Source organism: Aulonocara sp. 'chitande type north' Nkhata Bay, linkage group LG2, assembly GCF_057382095.1.
Source record: "Aulonocara sp. 'chitande type north' Nkhata Bay isolate Kocher_YH1m ecotype deep benthic linkage group LG2, A_spYH_male_GT1.1, whole genome shotgun sequence".
NCBI lineage: Eukaryota > Metazoa > Chordata > Actinopteri > Cichliformes > Cichlidae > Aulonocara > Aulonocara sp. 'chitande type north' Nkhata Bay.
Window position 1 is genome coordinate 1,939,007 of NC_141345.1, and position 22,814 is coordinate 1,961,820.

Sequence of the window (22,814 nt, forward strand, 5' to 3'; positions counted from 1 at the left end):
GCAGGAATAAGGCAGAAATATCTGCTTAAGTGGCCAATGTTACAGTAAGCAATGGAGAAAGTTTGCTTTGAGGATTAGTGGAATAAGTGTAGTCAAATAATGTGCAGTTTTCTCCCCGAATAAATGCTTACTTTGTCTTTGCAGATTTGTAGAATATATACACCATGTGTATGTGTTAATAAGTTCAGACAGTCTGAAGGCTCAGTTGGGAGAAGTTCTTGGTGAGGCAAAGACCTGCTCAAGTTTAAGCTTTGGACAGCTTAGGACATAGTTAATTGAACGCTGTGAAGTAACTGGGGAGAACGCTTCCCATTTTAGTCATTTTGGTTCTTTCTGTCTGCAGTCCTCTCCCTGAACCTCCGTCTTCTAGGGCTCCAAAGTCCTGGCCATTACAAATGATGAATTGTGCTACAGTTAAGCTAGAAGTAGGACGAATTGATCAAAGTGTCAGGTGCCCCCTGTGATGTTTAGGTCTCCACGAAGAAGGCAGTGAAGAAGGAGCTGTCAAAAAGTTTCTTGTACCACAGTGGTTGTAGATAAATGTTTACCTGCCACTTAACACGTTGTGTCAGACTCACAGTGTGTCCTTACTAGCCTACATAAGAACGAGTACCTAATGATCTTGGGATTTGATATAGTTATAGAGGCTGCAAGTTGTTCAACATATTGTTCTCCAGGTCCACAGGAGATGAAACCCATGCTCCCCCTTTTTAACCGACGAGCTTGCTATCTGAGGTGTAGTGCTGCAATTTGAGATAAGCACTACTGGCGCAGCTTTGGTTTTGTTCTGATAAAGCTGGTCTAATTAAGCTTGATTTAATCAGGATTGCTTTTAAGCACAGCACACAGTTGGAACAGATACTTTGATTTCAAAGTAGCCCTTGGGAAGAACTTGAGGAAGAAAGAGAAGGAATGAGATAGAGAGTAAAATTAGTGAGTACGACTGAAGAGATGCTTTTTTAAGCATAAGACATGCTTCTATTCTTAGTTGTACTGTCTTCTTTTACTTCCATGAATGATTGCAGGTGGGATGGTTTATTGCTGAAGGACAATAACAAGAAACATGTACAGGTCTCACTCGCTTCCTCAAAGTATTTGTGTACCAATCCATGTCACTATGTTTTGTTCATAAATTCAATTTGCCTGAGTGTTGTGTACACACAAATAACGAAAGATTGATCATCCTAGGAGTTGGAAAAGTACCAGTTGTCTCCACTTATTTTTGAACATTTCCCTTCATCTGAGCGCAGTGCAGAAATAAGATGCCTGGGCCCTGATGGTAAACACTGGGAAAGAGCTAGTTCACTCATATGCGCAAAAGAATTGATGACCGAGTCTTCAGCTCCACAATAACTCACCCTAATGATCCTAGTTTAAAATAATGTCTGTTCTGGACCAGAAAGATAAAAATGGTGCCCCTCTGACTCATTAGTATCAGGGCGTAAAGATAGATGACCCAGATATAGAACCTAAGCCTCTTTCTGAACCCAGTTTCCATTGAGTGGTATACTGCATGTGCACAGTATGTCCACAACTACTCATAGTCTTGGCCTTGTGGACATTTTAAGTGTCTTCTACCTGTCCCGTCAGCCATCCTGGCTGCCTCCACTCCTCTTATTTCGTGGATCCACACAACAGCTGGAATGGTGGACGAGGGGAATGTTTTTCGAAGGCCAGTCCCTGTGTCATTGACTAAACAAGACAGAGCGCTCAGGTATTGAGCGACTCCACACTAAATCTTTGTAAAGAGCACTTAGCTCCCCTGCGTTAGCCACAGAAAGAATATCTGTCAATGACCATCACTGGATGCTTTCATCCTGAGGCTCCTCTAAACTCTAAACTAAACTCTTAAGTGTATTTTCCTCCTCCCCAGCTGTTTACTGAAAAAAAGGCAGGCTTCAGTGACAGGCCTCTGTCTCAATGCTCTTGCACTTGCAGGGATTGTTTATAGCTTATTCAGGAATAAAGCACTCTTTTATTGTGATATATGGTGACCTGTAGTCAGAGAGCACCCACAACACGATGCCTAAAATTAGAGCCATATAGTGTGTCATACAAGTGTGTCTGTAGTTATTATGCACTTTACTATGATAATGTACGAGCTGTAGCATAACATTTGTGCTTTTCTTATGTGCTTTCTCCCAGAGGGAGACGAAACCGGTGTGATGGATTCCCTGATGGAGGCTCTGCAGTCAGGGGCCGCCTTCCGTGATCGGCGAAAACGGACACCACGCAACGGTAAGACAGACTGCCGACTGACAAAATACTGTATTTAGGTGCCATTGTGCACTTTTTGTTGTTTCTGTCAGTTTCACTTGTCTGCAGAAAAATACTTGTCCCTTTAAGTTGGTAATAGCTTTCTTGCAACACTGCTGTCTATCATTTAAATTAAATGTTTCTGTGAAAGTGCCGTTCATTCACCGCCTGTACCCGTGTGCGACTGTTTCAAGGATTCATTGCACAGATACGGCATTGATACATGTAGAAACATATGTACATATAAACAGGGGGCACAGAAAAAAAGGGAGGCATGTGTCCTGGTGTAGGTCATTAGAAATTTATTGCCCCTTTCCCATTCATGAAGCACTTAACAGTAGGGCCGAGGCTGATTTAGAGAATGTATTCCATTCTGCCATGATGAATAGGCCATGCCCAGAGGAGTACCACCTAGTAGGGGCGCAAGGGTCAATTGATATGCAAGTCAGAGCTCTGCAGAAGAGTCACAGGTGCTGCTGTCTTCACACTGGCAATCATATTAGGAAAAAAGAAAGGAGAAAAAAAGACAGTTGGCTGGAGTGGATGATTGTGCTGTAGATGTTGAAGAACAGTAAAACAAGGATATATTTTAAAGGCAGACCAGAAATTGTTTTGTTTATATCTAAAAAGTACATTTTAGGTTGTTTTTCCCCAATATTTACATTTACAGACATATTTGCAAATAAACTAATATTTGGTGCATGATTTTGTAATGCTTTATGATAGATATACTGTAATTGAATTAGAATTATCAATAGAATATTAAATATTGTTGGGTAAGTTTCGGATCATTCTTGTAATACAAAAGATGCAGTGAGTTCCTGTCGCATCTAGTCTCCCCTCAATCCAACATGCAAAGAAGCACTCTCCAGAAGGTGCATTTTTCTTCTGTACAGTCAATTGAAACCTCCTGCAGAGGTCATTAAATGAACAGTAAACACAACAGTGGCTGAAGTGCTTGAAAAAAACGTTAAAAGCAGAACAAACAGGAGAGCAGAACAGCTGGAGTTTGTTTTTAGCCTAACACGACCTGTAGCTGCACTTCCTCTTTCTTGCATGCATAGCATTACCTTTCAGATTATCATGCAGGTTAGTTGTTGGATGAGTGCTTTACTTTAGTAGTGTCTGTCAGTGGTAGATATGAGCACCTGTCCCTGCAGTGTAAAGAGATGTCAAAATTAAAGTCATCAAAGAAAACAAAAACTGGAATCTGGAAATAGAATTTATTTTTTCTCATACTAAATAGGTATAAAAATCAGTTTGCATTTCACTGGAGTAACACTCTACCTATGTGACCCAACATCTCTCTGATTGCCCATCATCACCAGTCCGTCACAGAGAGACTGTAGGAGACAGCCAAAGCACGGGGACAGCATGCTTTCTCCAGACAGAACGGCCATGGCTGAGGTTTAATTTTTTAACTACGTTTTCCACATATAACAGACTATATAACAACAAACAAACACACCCACACTTTCTTCTTGTCTCAACAGCTATAATACTGCTCATCATTCTATAAACAAAACCTCCTCCATTCTTTGCCTGTAACATTTTCATGCTATATTTCTGTTTGGGGGTTTGTTGTGAGCTGGTGTCTGAATGTTTGGGCAGGTGTGTTAGCAAACCTAAAGGACTTTTTGCCACACTATGGGAGTTCTTCTGCCAATATCTGAAATGTGTCACTTCTGATGCATCTTTGTCTGTTTCCCTTTTTCTTCATTTTTGCCTTCTCTATCTTCTTTTTTCTTTCTTTCCTTCCCCCCCCCCCAAAACATTGTTACAGGTGATCAAAGCCCTACCAGTCCAGCCCCGTGGTGGTCGGGTGCTAATTATGGTAACAGAACTCTAGGTGTGTGTATTTAACTATCATTTTAACCCAAATACCACCTTTGCTGCACTTTTCCTGGCTGCATACCTTACACATCCTTCCTGTTAAACACTCATGCTGAGCTGGTCTACAACATGCAGAGTCCTGTGCTGAGCATTTAACCGAGAAAAGATTGAAACTGTCAGAGTTAGAAGAGTTGCTGTCACCAAAAACATGTTTCAAAATGAAATAAAAATCACAGGACCTATAAGAGAATATCATTTGCAGTGTCACATCAAGTGCATAAAATATCGATATACAATGTTATTTATATTATTGTTATTTATACACCATTTTTGCACCAGCATAGGTACAAATATCCCTAAGAAGTACAATACCAGCCCCAGTGTTTTTGGACATGAATTGACAAAAACCTGTATTATGTATATTAGAAGTAGAGATTAGAACCAAGACTTGCAAACAAACTAATCTCAGATAAAATCGGTAATTTTTAAAAACAAATACAGAAAATATTCTGTCATTCATAAGAATGTAAAAGTTGGAGCATATTTTCTTACTAGAATTAGTATTGTGTGATAAAAGGATCACATTAAACCATGTAGGAGTAGAGTAGAAAATTGAACTGGACATTAATGATTTTAATGCTGGGTGACAGCGTGAATCTTACGCTCTGTCTTCAGAATCCATATGTAATTAAATGACTTAGCCTTGCATTAGCACCTCGATCCTTAATGCACCTCGTAAGATTAATGCAACCCCTAAACGTGGCCGCACTACTTGAAGGAAGTTGTCTCAGCACAGTTCCTGTCTTATGGAGCAGCTACAGTTGTCATCTAATTTCTGTGCTCTTCCTAAAAGCCTGTTGTCACAGCATGATAGCACTTCCTGTCTTCTAGTGATGTTGAGCCAATATTCTGATGGAGAGGTCTGTGGACCTCAGTGCTTTGGTCACTCACAAGGTTTTTGTGTATTACACCTACTTTTTCCCTGAATGTCAAGCTGATGCGCAGTAGCTCACAGTGTCCTTCTAAAGGATTCTTGCTTTTTATGCTCTGCAGGCTCCCTGTATTTTTGTTGTTATTGCTGCATGTCCAAGAACCTGATACTGTGCTTGTGGATGTATCTTAAAGGTGTCATGTTGCACTTTTTGTATGCTGGTTTGTTTGTTTTTTGTTCTTTAATCACACATATCCAACAGTTATTTTGATATAACCTCTAAGTGGACATCTAAAGAGGTGAAAAAGTTTATATATGCCAAGTTAACACTTGATGTTTTTAAAGATCGTTAAACTCTTATATGGGAACAACCTAATGGTTATATTTAAGGTGTGAAAAGAACCTATTACGTAAAGTTAGGCTGGGCTCTGTGCACAACAACAGCTGTGAATGTGTTTAAACCCTGCTGTCCAGAGTGGAAGTACAGATTGGTAATACTAGAGCTCTCATATTAGCGCCACTATGTCTAATACTTCCAAGAACATTTGGTTGACAAAGGTTTTATTTGTTTCTATGTTGCATGAATTGATTTGGAATTGTTGAGTTTCTACAAGCCTGGCAGGGTCGTAGAAACCTAACCTTGTTCATTTTATTGTGAAAGCCACTTGGCCATGCCTGTGGTACTGAATAATGATGTTGTCACAAGCATGCCCCATATGAGTAATTTCTTTAAAGTATATTAGAGTCTTGTTTATGACAGAGGGTCAGAAGAAGGATGAGAGTGGCACATTGTAGCTTCATCAATGCTACTGTACAAGCATTGCTCTATAAACATAGAAGTCAGTATAAAAGCACTTGTGAAAGTATTTTCCCTGTAACTAAATGTTTTTGCTGGAGTGATGCAGTGGTTTGAAGTGGTAAAATAGTCACCTTTTTTCGTTGATGAATGCAGAGATGTCTGCATTCAGTCTGACTTACAGTGAAAGCTTCATGAATATCATCCTTGGTCACTAACGCTTATGAAAAAATAAAGTGTTGCTAAAACTGACTGTGTTTGGACTTTCAAAAGCAAAGAATTTTCACTAAAACCACCACCACAACTCTTAACATCAATTATATGATTTGCCAAATTTGAAAGGAACTTCATAGTGCAGGCCTGCCCAATCCCGGTCCTCGAGAGCTACCGTCCTGCAGCTTTTAGATGCATCCCTACTCCAACACAGCTGAATCAAATGGTTTGATCTCTTAAGCATGCCATCATGTTTGGCAAAGGCCTGATAACAAGCCATTCATTTGATTCAGGTGTGTGGGAACAAGGATGCATCTAAAAGCTGCAGGACGGTAGCTCTCGAGGACCGGGATTGGGCAGGCCTGTCATAGTGGGATAAACCTTCACTGAGGACATCCATCTTAACTACTACTTCCTGCAAATACCAAAGGTGAAACTTCTGACACCACTGCACAATATGAAATAATATGTGACCAGTGAGATCACATAATTACAAAACTAGATACTGCCCATCTTTATTTAAAACGATTTTGTTCGCCTTGATTAACCTCCTGTTAATTTCATATTTTGTGCCCATAAATTGTTTTCTTATTTTTGGGAAGTAACCAGGATGACACTTTTCTTTATGATGGATTTTGCGTCATTACGATAAATCCCTGCCCTCCCACCAAGTGCACAGCACTGTGAAACTACTAGAATGCATTGTTTACTGACAGCTCCCTGTTTATTTATATGAAGCCCCATCCTGGTTTGATAAACTGCCGTGTGGAGTCTCTTCTCTGAGGTGATAAGAGGGGAACATTTCTTTCTAAATGTAATCAGTTGCTATGCAAAATAAGGATACCTTGTCTCATCCAATGAAAGAGGACAATGTGTCCATATTGTGTAACAACGTGTCTGCTTGTCTTTGGGTTGCTATTTCAGCATGTAAGGTGGGGAACTGGTGGTGTTTTTGTTTGTTTGTTTTACGTACTACAATATTTTTGCAGTACGTCAAGAATAGCAACATATTCTTCGGGTCAGTGAAGCAGTATTATTTGTGTACTATGTTTATGTGTAAATGCGGTTTCTGTCTGGCTCAGGGATGACAATCCAGTCCCTGAATTTTCTGTTAGAAAAGGTTCTCAGAACAGTTATAGCAGACATTGTGGCAAATCTATTCAATCCTGCTTGTCATGTCTGTTGTAATCTCATGCTTTAAAGCTTGATTAACCTCCTGTCATCCTTAAGCGAGCAGTGTGTGTGAGAGAGACTCCGTTAGTCATACAAGAATCTTCACTTGCGTTGAAAGGAGTTCATTTAAACCCAGCATGCTGTTCTTTGTCGTCCTTTAGGCTAAACCATACTTCAGCAGACTACCTCAAGTGCCAGGCTGAGCACAATTCTTGCCGCCGTCAGTCTTAATTACACCCAATTCCAGAAGCATTTCCTATTTCCTTGTCTCCACTTTGTGTAAGATGGAAAATCTAACCCGCGAGGCCATACTCATGTGTTATGCAATTACACCAGCCATTCCTAATTCAACACACAGAAAGTGGATGGATTGATGGAGACCAGGGAAACAATGTTGCTGTTTTGGAGTTCAGGCTCATTTCAGGAAGTTAATTTCTGAAGGTTGCTTTTCCTTTTTGGGGTGTATTGCAGCTTTTGTTTTTCCTTTTGCTGTAGTGTAATTTAAAATTAAGTTTTACTAAAAAGACACAAGTTACCATACACCTTTTTTATCTCTTATTCCCTTTCTTGTGAGACAGTTGGGAATCTGGCAGGAGATTGGTGGGTAGAGAGCAGGAGCCTCTCATACATCCTGGCTCATCGATTTTCGGTCAGGGATGAAAGCCACAGACTCAGTAGGTCTTTCATACTGGGGGGCATCCCAAAAGACACATCAATCAGATTTCAAAGAGATCCAAGCCCATCTTATTTATTTACCACCTTTTCAATGTCATTACAATCCCAAACCACGGCCTCTCTCCTTTCCTTTGTCTGCCCGAGTCTCCGGCTTCACCTTCACAGGTCAGTCCATCAAAAGTTCCCTCCTCTGTTCTGTCAAGTAAGTCTCTTAAGGACTTACTTGACAGCGAACAGAGAATGATCATCTTATTTCCATTAAGAAACAGAGATGCAATGATATAAAGCTCGTCGGAGTTACGGAATTTCAGCCTAACAGTCTAATCCCTCGAAGCCCAGCAGTTAATTCAGCTGGCCAGGCCAGAGAGTGAGCTCCTTGTATGTTTAATGAAGATTAAATTATCTATTTTCTCTCATGAAATTTTTATGGCAGAAAGTGGATGAATCTGCAAAAAGGAAGGCAAATAAAAAGTCCAAAGGAAAATGTCTTTAAGATGAGGTTGGTAAAGGATATTCCAGTTTTCATTTATTTCCAACCACCTCGTGACATAAATGATGGCTAATGCATATTACGCCTCTGTTTGTTAACCACATCACCTGTATGCAGACAATCACAGTATGTTCAGGCTGGCAGCTGTTTTCTCATCTTTCCCCTGATCTGGGAGAAAGTCAGCCATTTGTTTCTTAAATTACATCACAGGAAGTGATAGTGATCGTAATTCCCTTAGCAATTAATTTGCTCACACATATGTTGTACTCATCGTTTTATCTCTCTGTGTTGTCTCTCAACCTCTCTGGCAGTTGTTCTCCTTGGCTGTTTCACACACACACCTTCAAACATGTGTGACATATCTGATAGGGACTATTGCTGTAGGGTGCCTCTGAGTTGAGGGCTAAAGCTCTTTGCCTCCACAAGCTCCTGGCCTCCACTTTAGGGTGTTGATAGATGTTATTCATTGGGGCAGCCCTAGAGGCAATCCTAAAGGAAGTGGAGCTAACATGATTTGAGGCAAAGAGGCCCAGAAGGTGTTGGTGCCTCATACTGCAACGTGGATGGTTTAGTAGATGTGAGATATCAATAGAGCAGATGAGAGAAGAGTTCTGTGGAGACGTACGGCTTAAAATCTATCACCTGTTTCTCATAGATAAGGATATTTATCAGCAGCCAAACAGAAAAGGCAGATGGAAAGGAACTGAGGCGTGGACAGCCATTCTCGTCCTAGGACTTGGACAAAGCCATTGTCCGTCCTTTTGACCCACAGGGCATCTCTGTACACCTGATCATTTTTCACCCTCAACAGAAAACCCATCACGGAAATATAGATGAAGATTTTATGTACCATTTGAGTACCCTTGGCACATAACTGATTTGTTGCTTGACTCTGCCAAGAGAGGATGTAAAGTAAGTGAAGTGTGACATAGAGCATTTGAGAAGATAAATCAAATCTTAATAATGGCCTTCTCTTTGGACACCAGGGGTCTCTCGCCCCTGCCTCTGTTCTTAAGTACCATCTAACCCCTTTGCTGTTTGAATCACACGAAAGCTATCTGCTTGACTACAAGGTATCAACAGGGGGCTGTCCGACTGCCCTTTTGATGCCATTATCCCCTTTTACAGCTCCCTGTTTGAAAAGACTTACCTTTGCAACTTTGCTTCCGTCCCCTACGGACGTGCTTTTTCTTTCCGTTTTTTCCCTCTTCTTTTTGAAATAAAGTCAGTGATCAAGAGGCCTGAGAGCTCTTAACACTTATGTCCAGTATTGTCTTTCTTAATTAGAACAGGGTGTTGTTGAAGAGCTTCGCTCTCCTGCCTAGTGGATCATCAATAAACAACTGCAGAGGGCAAATCTGTACTAATTTATCATATTCAATAACATCCTAGAGCATTTGCAGTGGGATGTGTGATTTCCTTGCTCACTTTCCAAATAATATTGGCTTTCAAGTATGTGGGCAGTTATGAAAGGTCACCCTAAGTGTAAATTGTCAATACTGGATCAATTTTGGAGGGCAAATGTGCTTTGGAGGCCCCGTAATGGAAAGTTTTATCTTATTTTTACCCAAGGCACATTCACACAATAAGATTGATGCCATTCATTGTTTGATGTATTCCTAATAGACCTATAAAGTTGCAGAGCTTAAAGCCAAAGGAATGCCTGTGAAAGCCAAATATAGGGGTGGCAATTGGACCATCCCACTAGCTGAAAAATTGCCCTCATATAATTCCAGTGGAATCTCATCCAACCTTCTGCTTAGAGCTGAGGGATGGGAAACTTGTTTCGCATGAATTAAACCTTATTTATTGTTCATTAGGCATGCAGCAGGGCCAACTGATGATCAGCTAGAGAGCAAATAATGCGCAGTGGAATAAGATCTCGTATGGTTATGGCTTCCCTTGACAATGAGACACGGTGCCAGAATCAAATGCTTCCTCCTCGCCTGTCATTTTTTTAAAAAGTCCTTAATATGATGTGGCTATTATTAAAGCGGAAGACATTATGTCCAGACGGATGTTTGCATTTGATCTGTCAGCAACTATCTACAATCTGTCAGACAGAATGAGGTGCAGATAATGTTTTACTTTCGCATGTGAAGGCTTGATGTGGTGTTGAGTAACATGGAGGTAAAGAGTGAGTATACGAGCAATTCCTATGAATGCAGATAAAGAGAGAATGTGTCCAAGAATGGTTAATGCTCCGTTTGACAGGACGCACCAATAAAGGTATTGCAGGGAAGAAGGATATTAAAGAAATCACATGCTCTCAGCTTGACATTGCTTTCCTGCTTTATTCTTCACATAATAGTGTTACAAGCTAAATTTAACATGTTTTTCAGTAAGGTTGATTATGTCACACCTCGCCTTTCTGGAGTGCAAAAAGGTGCTCCATCGTTCTAACAATTAGAAGATGGCGAGTTTGAAGTTCTGTATTTTTAGACAATAAAGTGTATTGGATAATTAGTTCACTTACACTTCTGTTTTCCTTCCTGTGGAATAAAACTCTGTAATCAACACTTATGTTAGTTATTTAACACACAAATAGCAAAAGCTGTTATTAAATGAAAAAACAAAACTAAACGTTTGCATTCTGAAAGCAGTAAAAAAAAAAAAGATGGCAAAACCAACTGAAATATAATACAGTAAGAATAAGAATAAGAGCCTTTCGTGTGTTGCAAATGAGTCGGACAAATTCTTTTTGAAACTGTTAACAGCACCTGTGCGTAGACCCTTCAGTTAACAGTAAGGGGTGTTTCAGAGCTGTGACAACTACAGTAACCCTGTCACACCATTAGTAGGACGTGCATACTTTCACTAACAAGGTGTTTTGCTTGCTTAAAAGGATGTATGCAGTAGACCATTTCTGGGGTGTGGTAATTGTTATACAGTGGTTAAGACACATTAAATGAAAAGTAATGGTCCTTATCATAATACTTTCTCAAGAGCAAATGCACTCAGCTGATCAGTCAGTTCCTATTTAAACGAGATAACACAAGTTAACATTAAGAGGATAAATAGCAGAGTGGGAACACAAAGTGATTGTATGTGGTAAGAGGTGTGGAGAAGATATAGAAAAGTGTCTGTGGAATGGATAGAGTAGGTGTACCGTGCAATGAAGGAAAAATGCTTGTAGTATAAAGTTAAAGAAAGCAAAGAGACTGAGAGAGTTAAATGACAGCACAAAGCTGAAAACGCATACCAACACAAACAAAAATGCAGTGCAATCAGCACTAATGCTTCCTACACTCAGAGAATCCCACCAGTCGAGCATGATTGTGCTTGACATGGTTCCATCATTAATGCTGACTGATGCCCATTTTCCAGGCTCTTCACATTTATTTATTTATCTGTTTATTTGTGTCAACTTTATTTATTGATGGGCCTAAAGTATATGATGGCAGACCTCCATTTGTTCATATAGGAACGTTAAGGCATTTACACATGAATGAACAGATGACTGTGAAAGGACAGAGTTCCCTTTTTTTATTTAGATTCCAGCAGCTGAAATAGCTATTCGTCTCTGGTAATGGAAAAGTGATATGCCCCATTTAGTTACTTAGCACTAATCCCAGTGGTTTAGCTGCTTCTCTATCTTTTTTCCTTCTATCGTTCATTCTTTTGACTTCTATTTGGTTAGTGTCTGATGGACGGATTTGAGTGGGGTCAAATTACTCCCTTGCCTGTGTGATTTTCTTCCACTGTATTAGTGGCAGCACTCTCAGCCACAGTGCATGCATGCAGCACATTGCTGTTGTCGTTGACCAAAAAGTACCCATGAGGGTTTTAAATGCATGCACTTTTTGAAATCACACTGTTCACATAACCTCCATTTAAAGTTGCTTCCATTTGGTTTTCCTTTTTTTTTTAGTTTGTTGTCAGATTTTAATAAGACGCCCTCTGATTTGTGATCTTGATGATACAATTAAAGTGTAATGAGCGCAAATATAGTTGATGTTTATTCTCACAATGACATATTTGCTGTTGTGAGCTACTGCGAGAACACTGATGGTTAAATACCCACAGGTGTACAATTTGAAATAATTTGCTCTGAAAGCCAATATAGTTGCCCAGAGGTCTTCCAGCAGACATTTGGTCATTCTTGCGGTGGAGCTAAAGTATTCATGATCATTAAATTTCTAGAAAGTGCTTAGTTTTATGTAGTATTTTGAGTTTTTCAAAAATAATCTTGTAAACTATAAACAGAGAATTAGCTGTTTTATAGTTGTGATAACGAGTAATAGAATTAAAGGAGAACTAAACGGGGATGGAGAAGAGTGGTCTGATTTCAGACTGAGAAAACAGATTCGATTATTAGCAGTATTAATGGGATGGAAGAGACAATAAAACAAAAATGAGCAAGGAGTGTTTTGCTATGCATCTTTTGGTTGTGTAGCAATTACGTCCCTCTAAAGACAAGAGAACTTGTCACATATTTTTACACATGACCAAAATGTTAAAAGGAGCTACCAAGCTCCCTCTTCAGCAGTGGCTGATTGGCATCTGCGTGCTTACAAAGACAGGGATCCTACCCAACTGACTCTGTGAGTTTATCTGAATTTATCCAAAGCAGTTGCTGTGCTGAGAAGGAGGGTGGAAATAAACAAGAAGGAAACACAACAGCTTGGTATTCATGAATTCCATAAATTACAATGTTACTCCCCTAAGAGATGAGTAATATGTCAAGTTTAAAAATAGACAGTTTGCCACAGTACAGACCCTCTGCCTCCAGTAGATGAGGATTAAGCAAATACATGTTAAAGGGCAGAGTTGGAAGGGAGTGGAGTGCATATATATATATTAGGGGTGCAACGATACACAAAATTCACGGTTCGGTTCGGTTCGATACTTTGGTGTCACGGTTCGATATTTTTTCGATACAAAAAAATGTTCATGCATTTTTAATTTGTCATTTATTAAAATTATAAATATATATTTTAACTCAAAAGTACAGTTTTTAAATTTAACCCTAACCCTTGTGCGTGTTTTTTATTTTGACAGCGAATGCGCACCTGCGGACCACTTATGTGCAGCCCTGGTTATTTAGCTCGTCATATCGCAGCCACAGAAATTATTTTGTCCATGAAACCATAAAGCTGCACTTTCTTTTTGCCTTATAGTCTGATTTGTCATAACTTCTCCGTTTTGTGGTAAGCTTTTCTTTGGCTGTCACTTCTTCACCCTGACCTGTCTTATTTGGCTCAGCAGAACTGAAATGCTTTTACACACTCACTCACATAAGCTCAGCGATTCTCTGCGCGATCAACCTCTCACATGTTTAAGCTGCGGAAGATTTCACTTGTCATGTTTGCATAGTAAGCTAACGATTAATAAGACGATGTCAGAGGAATTGGTGCACAAATTATCATCACTCACAGATCAGTGCTGTCGCTCTCTATACACAGTTCGCACGATTGCAAAGTGAAAGCAAAAAACAAGCGCAAATTCAAACGCGACTTCAATATGTCACATATTGATAGTGGCTCACCGATGCCAATGACATAATTACCCAGCTACATTTCTGAAAGAATGCAGAAGCATTGACATATATTTTCCTTCCTACAATAGCCCGACGGGCAGGGCAGAGATAGATTTTGGTAGCCCGACTGAAAAAAATCGCTAGCTTCGGGACGTCGGGCTAGCGATATTGCAAGCCCTGTATCTGATTGAGGAATCACTCATCTTTGGAAAAGAGAGTTTATTACAGAGAAATGGCTCTTTCCAAAATAAAAGCTATACTATCCGCTTCTTCTGGGCTATATTCTCAGCAGCATAAGGAGAATCATGTGCTAACAGCGGTCTAAATGACTCGGCTAAAGTTAGTAGCATGCTTGCTTTTTTTTGTCTGCTTTCACTTGTCTTTGCACTAGGATGATGTCGGCGTAAATGTGCAGTCATATTCGTTGTGTTCCCACTAGTGCTTTCAGGTTAATCTCGTTGAAATGACCTTAACGCCACAACACGGCAAATCTCCGTTAACGAGCTACCGCCGATCGCTCCGTGCATGGGGCTAGACGGCCAACACGTTAACGAGCTAACTGCGCTAACACACTAGTTCACACCAATGTAATTGAGCATTGCATGGCACATCCAACATACTGTTTTACTTTAGTCCATGACTCGCTTACCTTCAGGGTCATACGTCACATGAAAACCAAAATAATTCCAAACGCCAGATCTGAATGAAGTTCAATTTGCCTGTTGCAAGGAGAGCTTAACTTCTGTCTCGCTAGCTTGCCCTGCGCTCTTCCTTCTGACTATGCTGTCTGTGTGGAGCGCTCAGTGGATCTGCGCTCGACAGTGCAGCCTAGGCGGAGTAGTCGAACACAGATTCACTGAGCGCTCAACACAGACAGCATCGTCAGAAGGAAAGTTGATAAAATAAATTACAAATGTTGTATTGTTCGATACATATGTGTACCGAACCGAAAGCACTGTGTCAAACGGTTCAATATCGATACGAATATCGTTGCACCCCTAATATATATATATATATATATATATATATATATATATATATATATATATATATATATTAGGGGTGCAACGATACACAAAATTCACGGTTCGGTTCGGTTCGATACTTTGGTGTCACGGTTCGATATTTTTTCGATACAAAAAAATGTTCATGCCTTTTTAATTTGTCATTTATTAAAATTATAAATATATATTTTAACTCAAAAGTACAGTTTTTAAATTTAACCCTAACCCTTGTGCGCGTTTTTTATTTTGACAGCGAATGCACACCTGCGGACCACTTTTATGTGCACCCCTGGTTATTTAGCTCGTCATATTGCAGCCACAGAAATTCTTTTGTCCATGAAACCATAAAGCTGCACTTTCTTTTTGCCTTATAGTCTGATTTGTCATAACTTCTCCGTTTTGTGGTAAGCTTTTCTTTGGCTGTCACTTCTTCACCCTGACCTGTCTTATTTGGCTCAGCAGAACTAAAATATAAATCCTGCTACTTTTACACACGGACTCACATAAGCTCAGCGATTCTCTGCGCGATCAACCTCTCACATGTTTAAGCTGCGGGAGATTTCACTTGTCATGTTTGCATAGTAAGCTAACGATTAATAAGACGATGTCAGAGGAATTGGTGCACAAATTATCATCACTCACAGATCAGTGCTGTCGCTCTCTATACACAGTTCGCGCGATTGCAAAGTGAAAGCAAAAAAACAAGCGCAAATTCAAACGCGATTTCAATATGTCACATATTGACAGTGGCTCACCGATGCCAATGACATAATTACCCAGCTACATTTCTGAAAGAATGCAAAAGCATTGACATATATTTTTCCTACAATAGCCCGACGGGCAGGGCAGAGATAGATTTTTGTAGCCCGACTGGAAAGATCGCTAGCTCCGGGACGTCGGGCTAGCGATATTGCGAGCCCTGTATCTGATTGAGGAATCACTCATCTTTGGAAAAGAGAGTTTATTACAGAGAAATGGCTCTTTCCAAAATAAAAGCTATACTATCCGCTTCTTCTGGGCTATATTCTCAGCAGCATAAGGAGAATCACGTGCTAACAGCTGTCTAAATGACTCGGCTAAAGTTAGTAGCATGCTTGTTGTTTTTGTCTTTGCACTAGGATGATGTCGGCGTAAATGTGCAGTCATATTCGTCGTGTTCCCACTAGTGCTTTCAGGTTAATCTCGTTGAAATGACCTTAACGCCACAACACGGCAAATCTCCGTTAACGAGCTACCGCCGATCGCCCCGTGCATGGGGCTAGACGGCCAACACGTTAACGAGCTAACTGCGCTAACACACTAGTTCACATCAATGTAATTAAGCATTGCATGGCACATCCAACATGCTGTTTTACTTTAGTCCATGACTCGCTTACCTTCAGGGTCATACGTCACATGAAAACCAAAATAATTCCAAACGCCAGATCTGAATGAGGGTGGGGGAGGTCCATCTTGCAAGGAGAGCTTAACTTCTGTCTCGCTAGCTTGCCCTGCGCTCTTCCTTCTGACTATGCTGTCTGTGTTGAGCGCTCAGTGGATCTGCGCTCGACAGTGCAGCCTAGGCGGAGTAGTCGAACGCAGATTCACTGAGCGCTCAACACAGACAGCATCGTCAGAAGGAAAGTTGATAAAATAAATTACAAATGTTGTATTGTTCGATACATATGCGTACCGAACCGAAAGCACTGTATCGAACGGTTCAATATCGATACGAATATCGTTGCACCCCTAATATATATATATATATATATAGATAGATAGATAGATATTAGTCATTGGGTTTTTCTTGTTAACTACATAACCTGAGAAGCATAGGGTCATTACTTGAGTGCTAGTAGAGGTTGCAGAGTTTCTAGCATCTCCACCCTGAAGGCAGTGCCCACTAATAAAAGGGTGAGGCTGCACACTGCATTACCTCAACTGTTATTTTTTACTCTCCTACTCCAGATGAGCTTATTCCAGTGGCTCAGGTCACTGTTGCCCCAGGGCAGATTATGGCGGATGGGAGCTGTGATGTTCCTTAAGATTTCCGACAAGAAAAGAGTGTGTGTCTGGGCGTGTGTGTCTATACATTTGATCTCTTTGTGTGTGTACTTTGTTTTTGGTTGGTTGTGTGTGCTTTGTGGGAATGTTCACTGAAGCTTAGCATTTCTTAGGAGGCCAGCAGTTGACCTGATTTCTGCGTCACAGGCTCGCTCCCACAGGTTCACTTTTTAAGGAAAATGTCAGTCTGAAAACTTGAACCACAAATACGTTGCCTAAATCACATGAAACACACTGTCCGAGGTGTACTTCAAATGAACTGGCATCAGCATTGTATTGTACAGCTCACATACTGTGTATATAGATTAGTATAATGTCCTGGCTAAATATAGTATTATATTATTGCTATAGCATGTTAAACCACTTATGGTCCACGTTATTAAAGTCTTGTACACGGAAGGGCTCTTTTTGCCTGATAGCACCATTAATATGTTTACATGGTGTCTGTCTGAGTAATTGATTTTTCTTTTGCCAATTGTCAAAGTTTTATGACCGTCAATATGGGCTGCTAGAATAGATGTTTCCTGCTTATAAACCTTGAATAATTGAATAGGAGAATCGGTCAATGAGCGAGGGAGAGGCACAAGGTCTTGATGGCTTGATGGCCAAGATGACAGCTTGTGAAATAGAAAGACAGCAGACAGATTAGCCAATGCGTCATATTGTCCCACTGCTATGTGTACACTATGCTCTCTCAACTCTATTTTTGCTCTCTTACTCTTGCTGTTCCTCTTTCTTAGCCCATTACACTCCTTACATGCTCCTTTGCCTCTTTTTTCTCCTGTTTCACTGTCACTCCTCACTAGGGATGGGTATCGTTTAGGTTTTATCTGATACCGGTGCCAAATCGGTACTTTTGAAACGGTGCCGGTGCTTAAACGGTGCTAAAACCGGTGCTTAAAGAATGGAGAACACAAAATTGGTCCAAAAACCTCTCATGTTCAGCTGGTTTTTTGTAAAAAGATAACAATGTTAGCCTTTTCTGCAGCTATGGGGCATATATGGTATCACTCTTGGCTGGAAGCAGTGCTTAAACAATGGAAAAAACACAAACTTTGTCCAAAAACCTCTCATGTTTAACTGTTTTCCACTTTTTCTTTGGTCATTTTAGCCTTTTTGGCCAGGGTGAAGGGAGCATCTGCCATCAAACAAGAAGACAGCCGCATGTAGCTATGATGATGTTTGCTAGTTCACCTTACATGCATTAATGTAATAACGTGGTTAGCCTACTCAACGTAAATTACACACGAACAACATTAAGCTACTCACGCAGAGAAGAACGGCTGCTGCTGCATCCTCCTCCTCATTTCTGCTACACTGGCAGGGCTAGGGGCCAGGACTCTCCTCTTCGGGTTTTTGGGGGATGTTGCTAACTCCGGTCCGATAACAGGCACCACACCCGCAGTAGATGTGCTCGGTGTGAGGTCTCGCAGCAAGCTATCAAATACGGCGCATTTTTCGGCTTTTAAAAAAAACGCTATGCGTCGCCAGGTGTTTCATCAGATTTGAGGTGTTAGCTCCTTTGACAGTATCACAGTATCAGCTTAAAGCACTTGTTGCTGCTGAGTTTGCATCTTTTGCTGTGAAGTACAGCCAGACTTTGACCGCTTCGCCTTGGGCATTTTTAATCTGTAGCTCTGCTCTAAAAGAACGTACGTACCTGGGCCCGCCTACTATCCTCGGAAACGTAAAATGATTGGCTAGAATTCAAAGTGTATCACAGCTCAGGGGAAAAAAGAACACCGAAATAAAGCACCGAAATGTGCGCTGCTTTTCGGTCTGGTTACTACCGTTTATGTCAGAACCGGTGCCATCATGGCACCAGATACCGGTACCCAGCCCTACTCCTACTTCTTTACAGTTCTTTTAAACCACCATTTTTACCTATCAGCTTCACTTTGTGCTTTTGCTGTCCTTCTCTACCACCCCAGTGCCTTGTTTTCTTTGGATGGTTCACTTTTCCTTGCATCCTTTCTCTATCCATCCCAATGACCTTGTGTCACTCCAGGCAGAATTATTACTCTTGGATGGAACATCAGCTCAGTGGCGCCATACTCCGCTTTCTCCACCCGCGTTATCCGTTTATGGAGTATCCCCTTTTGTGGTGAGCCATCCTCCTATAGCCCAGTAATGATAGGAGTCTTGGTGACCCTGTGCATTTGCAGTGTAATACAAGACTCTCATGTCCATTACATTAATTCCTACACATCACTGCTGCCATGCCTCTCAGTATTTTGTTACATTGCGGGCATTCTCTTTCCTGCATCACCTAACTGTGGCCACAATCGCTTTGCCCAGGAAGGTGAGAAAGGTAATTGAAAAATGTTTTATACAGAATTGGATGAGACGTTTTTAGTCCAAAAAAAATTCTCAAAAACATAATCTGACGAGTCTGTTTGTGTTTTGTTACTCAAGTGGATGAAACATGTTTTCAGATCAAATAAATTGAAGCCAAGTGCCCTCCACCCCCGCACTATCCCTCTGTTGTCAGTCATCTCTTTTCATAATAGGGAAGCAGGCCGCTACCATAATTGCTTTGATGGTCCAGCCTGAACAAATCACTTCTGGGCATAAAGAGAGGCCTTGGAGATGGCAGCCAGAGAGAAAAGGTGCGAATGAATTAAAGCACTTTGCGTTCCTCTGGGGCATGTGGCCCAGATTTTTCTTCAAAGAAAAAAAATATAAGGAAAGCAGGAAGGAGTGTGGGGGTGGGGTGTGCCTCTTTCCTCCTAGAATAAATGGCAGTAAAAGCAATAATGCACATCCAGCCTCCATTATGCCAAACTGGAGAGCTCTATCAGGGAAGACACAAAAGCACTGACATAGTTAACTGGCAGGTGGAGAAAGGAGGATTTCACTGGAAATAATCTGATTTTGAACGGGGCTTCCATCTATGGGAGAACCTCTGGTCAGACCTTTTGTGAGGGAACAAAAGTTTGGCCCTTTGGAATCAAAGCTTTGAATGTTTCAGAAGAGTTGGGTGAATGGGCCATGTGGATGTCCCAAGGCCCAGGGTGCTGTGAATTGCAACAGGGGCAGACATCAGACAGGGCCTTGTGCATCACCATCCCGCATCAGTTGAACCTGATGAGAGCCAAGTGCCTTTTTTTCTTCCTCTGCTCCATTATGTGCTTAAACCTTGAACCAAACAGAAAGGGTTTACTTTTTTGCTTCTAGTAGTCACTTATATTATTGGAACTGTATTCATTTGGCTGACAATCAGAGGAATGTGTACATACCCACTGAAGAGACCAGAAGAAACTTAAATTATGCAGCTCCAGTGATCTCTCTATGACGAAATTGCAGTATTATGCATAAAGTCAGGGCATGATCTGTAACTGAGGTGACATAGGTATGCCAGCATAGATAGTAAATGTAACTGATATCTGAAAATTTGTCTATATCTCAAAGCTGTACATATCTCAGATTCTTTTAAAACTGTGTGTTTCTGCAAAACAAAAGTCTGGTGGATGACTAACTGATGTGCAGGCACTTCAGTCATTTTCATTATTTTATTTTGAAGCTGAGTTGGGGGTGGATAGATGGTAGGCAGCTAAGGGGAATCTGCTGTTTTCAGTAAAAGTTTAATTATGACTACACACTGCACAGGGTGAGTTGTCATGAGTGTGACACAAAAGCAGTGGGGCCATTTGACTAATCCTCCTACAACTCTACAAAACCTCCAGGGGTCACAAGCCCCAAAACAAGTCTCCATGGGTGTCTGGAACATCATTCTTTTCCAATGGATTGTTTTTTTTGAAATTCAGGGTACAGCACGCCCCTTGTTAGTTCCACCCTGATCCTTTTTCTTTCTTTTTAAGTCATCCTAACAGCCCAGTCTGCATCCCCCAGTTTCTTGCTACGAAACCAAATATTCAACGGCCTTTTGGAGGGTACAGCTTTTGTTTGTGGTCGACAGCCCATTACAATCTTTCAGAGCTGCAGGTGCAACACTCTTGCAAAGGAATTACTGGTTCACAAAAATGCAAACAATTGATTGCATCAAATAGATAACACTTACAACCGTGGATTTTTCAAGTATTAAGCCTGTCGAATAGTTGTGTGTTAAGTGCATTGAAATACCAAAGATAATGAAAGTGGTATATTTTGCTTAAAAAGAGCATTTTGAGAGAAAGTAAGCATCAATCTCCCCTCGTCTATATCTTTGGTCTGTCCTCACTATCAGTTTCCACATTATCCTATAAGAATATATAATTTTGTGTAATTTCTTTAAAAAAAACTAATTTTGCTGCTTTATTGTTTACCTTGTCAGCTTGAGTTAAGCACATTCATCTTATCCACTCATCTGATGTGTTTCGTTAGCAGAAATGAGGTTGAATACATCCACACACAGCAAGGACAAACCATTACCAGCAACAGCCAGCTAATTAAGGAGTCTCTCTGACTTGATACTTGCCAAGAAGTGCGCATTGGGTTCGTAGCCATGTATCCAACCATGTGTTTCAGGGAAATGTCTAAGGCATTATTTTTGCCCTCCCTCCATCCATAATTAACCTCCCCCATTTATAATTCAGATGTGTTCTTCACACATCTTCTGGTGATATGACATTATTGCCGTGGCTAAATAGACACCGAGGTGCCTCGAGTGCATGGGCATGTGTGTGTCTTTGTGTCTGCGTGACACACTTTAGACTGGCAAAGCTCCACCCCAGCCACAAGTGCAAAGCAGAAAACAAAGCTGCTCTTGCGCCCGTTCTTTGTCTTATTAAAATTGTCAGTTTAGTGAGAGGTTTTATAATTTTAGTTTCATCTTTTATTTCCACATGGTGCATGGCATGTAGAGCAAAGTGCATGAATTTAATGTACACTAATAACCTGTCAACAACAGGTTATTAGGACGATCAATTTATACACTTTTTTCATATGCAGACAGTTTTTACCTTTGTAGCTATACATTTATGGGTTCATCACTAAAACATAGTTTAAATCATTAGTTATGTATGCTGAACAGGAAAAAAATGAGTGCACTCTTGACGTGCTTTTCATAGAGTATCATGAATAATATGTTTGCCTTTTGAAGGACAGAAGGAAGGAGAGTCACTGTGTAAAGAAAGGAAAAGGAAGTCATAAAAAGAAGGAAGGAAGGAAGGAAGGGATGCATGATGGCATCAGATGATGCAGAAAGGTCATGAGAGAGAAGAGCAGCGACTTAGACAGAAAGGGACAGAGAAGAAGTAGGCATGCCATTGCCAAAGCAGCACTCAATATTGTGTCCAGTCCTGAAGGATGTGACATATTTCTCCAGTCTTTGTTGGCCATTTTAATCAGCTTACATATGTCCTGGATGAAAATTGAATTTGTCTGGAAGAGAGGAAGATACTTTTTGGCTCTACCACTTGAATCTGTATGTGTGTCTATGCCTGTGCACTTGCTTGTGATCGCCTGCGTGTCTTTTTGTGCATGTGCGTGTGTGTGCAGGCATTGTGCGCATAGAGCCAACCAATTCATAACAGCAATGGATTGTGTTTCTCCCATACATCATTGTCAATGCTGCTCACCTCAGCAGTGCCAGCTTATTTAATGGCCAGGACCTGAACTCAGAGTGCACAAAGGACCCCCACGCCCCCTTTTCTATCTGTTTGCCCTCTGGCATTTAGAGGAGTGTGTTTTGTGTTTGTTAGATGTGTGAAATAGATGATTTTTCTCATTTTGTCAATGTGTGAATATTTTTTGTTTCATTTTTCGTTACATGGGATATTTAGAAATAGCACCTGGGATTCGGCACCTGGGAGATATAAAACACCCAGCACGCCCCTGCGGGCGGTTTATCCTTCAAGCTCGGGTCCTCTGCCAGAGGCCTGGGAGCTTGAGGGTCCTGCGCAGTATCTTAGCTGTTCCCAGGACTGCGCTCTTCTGGACAGAGATCTCCGATGTTGTTCCCGGGATCTGCTGGAGCCACT

The 22,814-nt window shown here is 40.9% G+C and overlaps 1 protein-coding gene across 8 annotated transcripts in view; it reads left to right on the forward strand.

Moving 5' to 3' along the window:
- diaph2 (diaphanous-related formin 2) overlaps nucleotides 1–22,814 on the forward strand; it is a 367,696-nt gene that overhangs the window by 314,330 nt on the left and 30,552 nt on the right. For 6 of the 8 annotated variants that reach the window (XM_086301138.1, XM_086301187.1, XM_086301168.1 and 3 more), the window contains 2 exons: nucleotides 2,146–2,238; nucleotides 4,040–4,105. In XM_086301138.1, coding sequence (XP_086157264.1) covers nucleotides 2,146–2,238; nucleotides 4,040–4,105 — 159 coding nt within the window. The remainder of the gene's footprint in view (nucleotides 1–2,145; nucleotides 2,239–4,039; nucleotides 4,106–22,814) is intronic. The other 2 variants (XM_086301178.1, XM_086301204.1) reach the window with 1 other exon arrangement.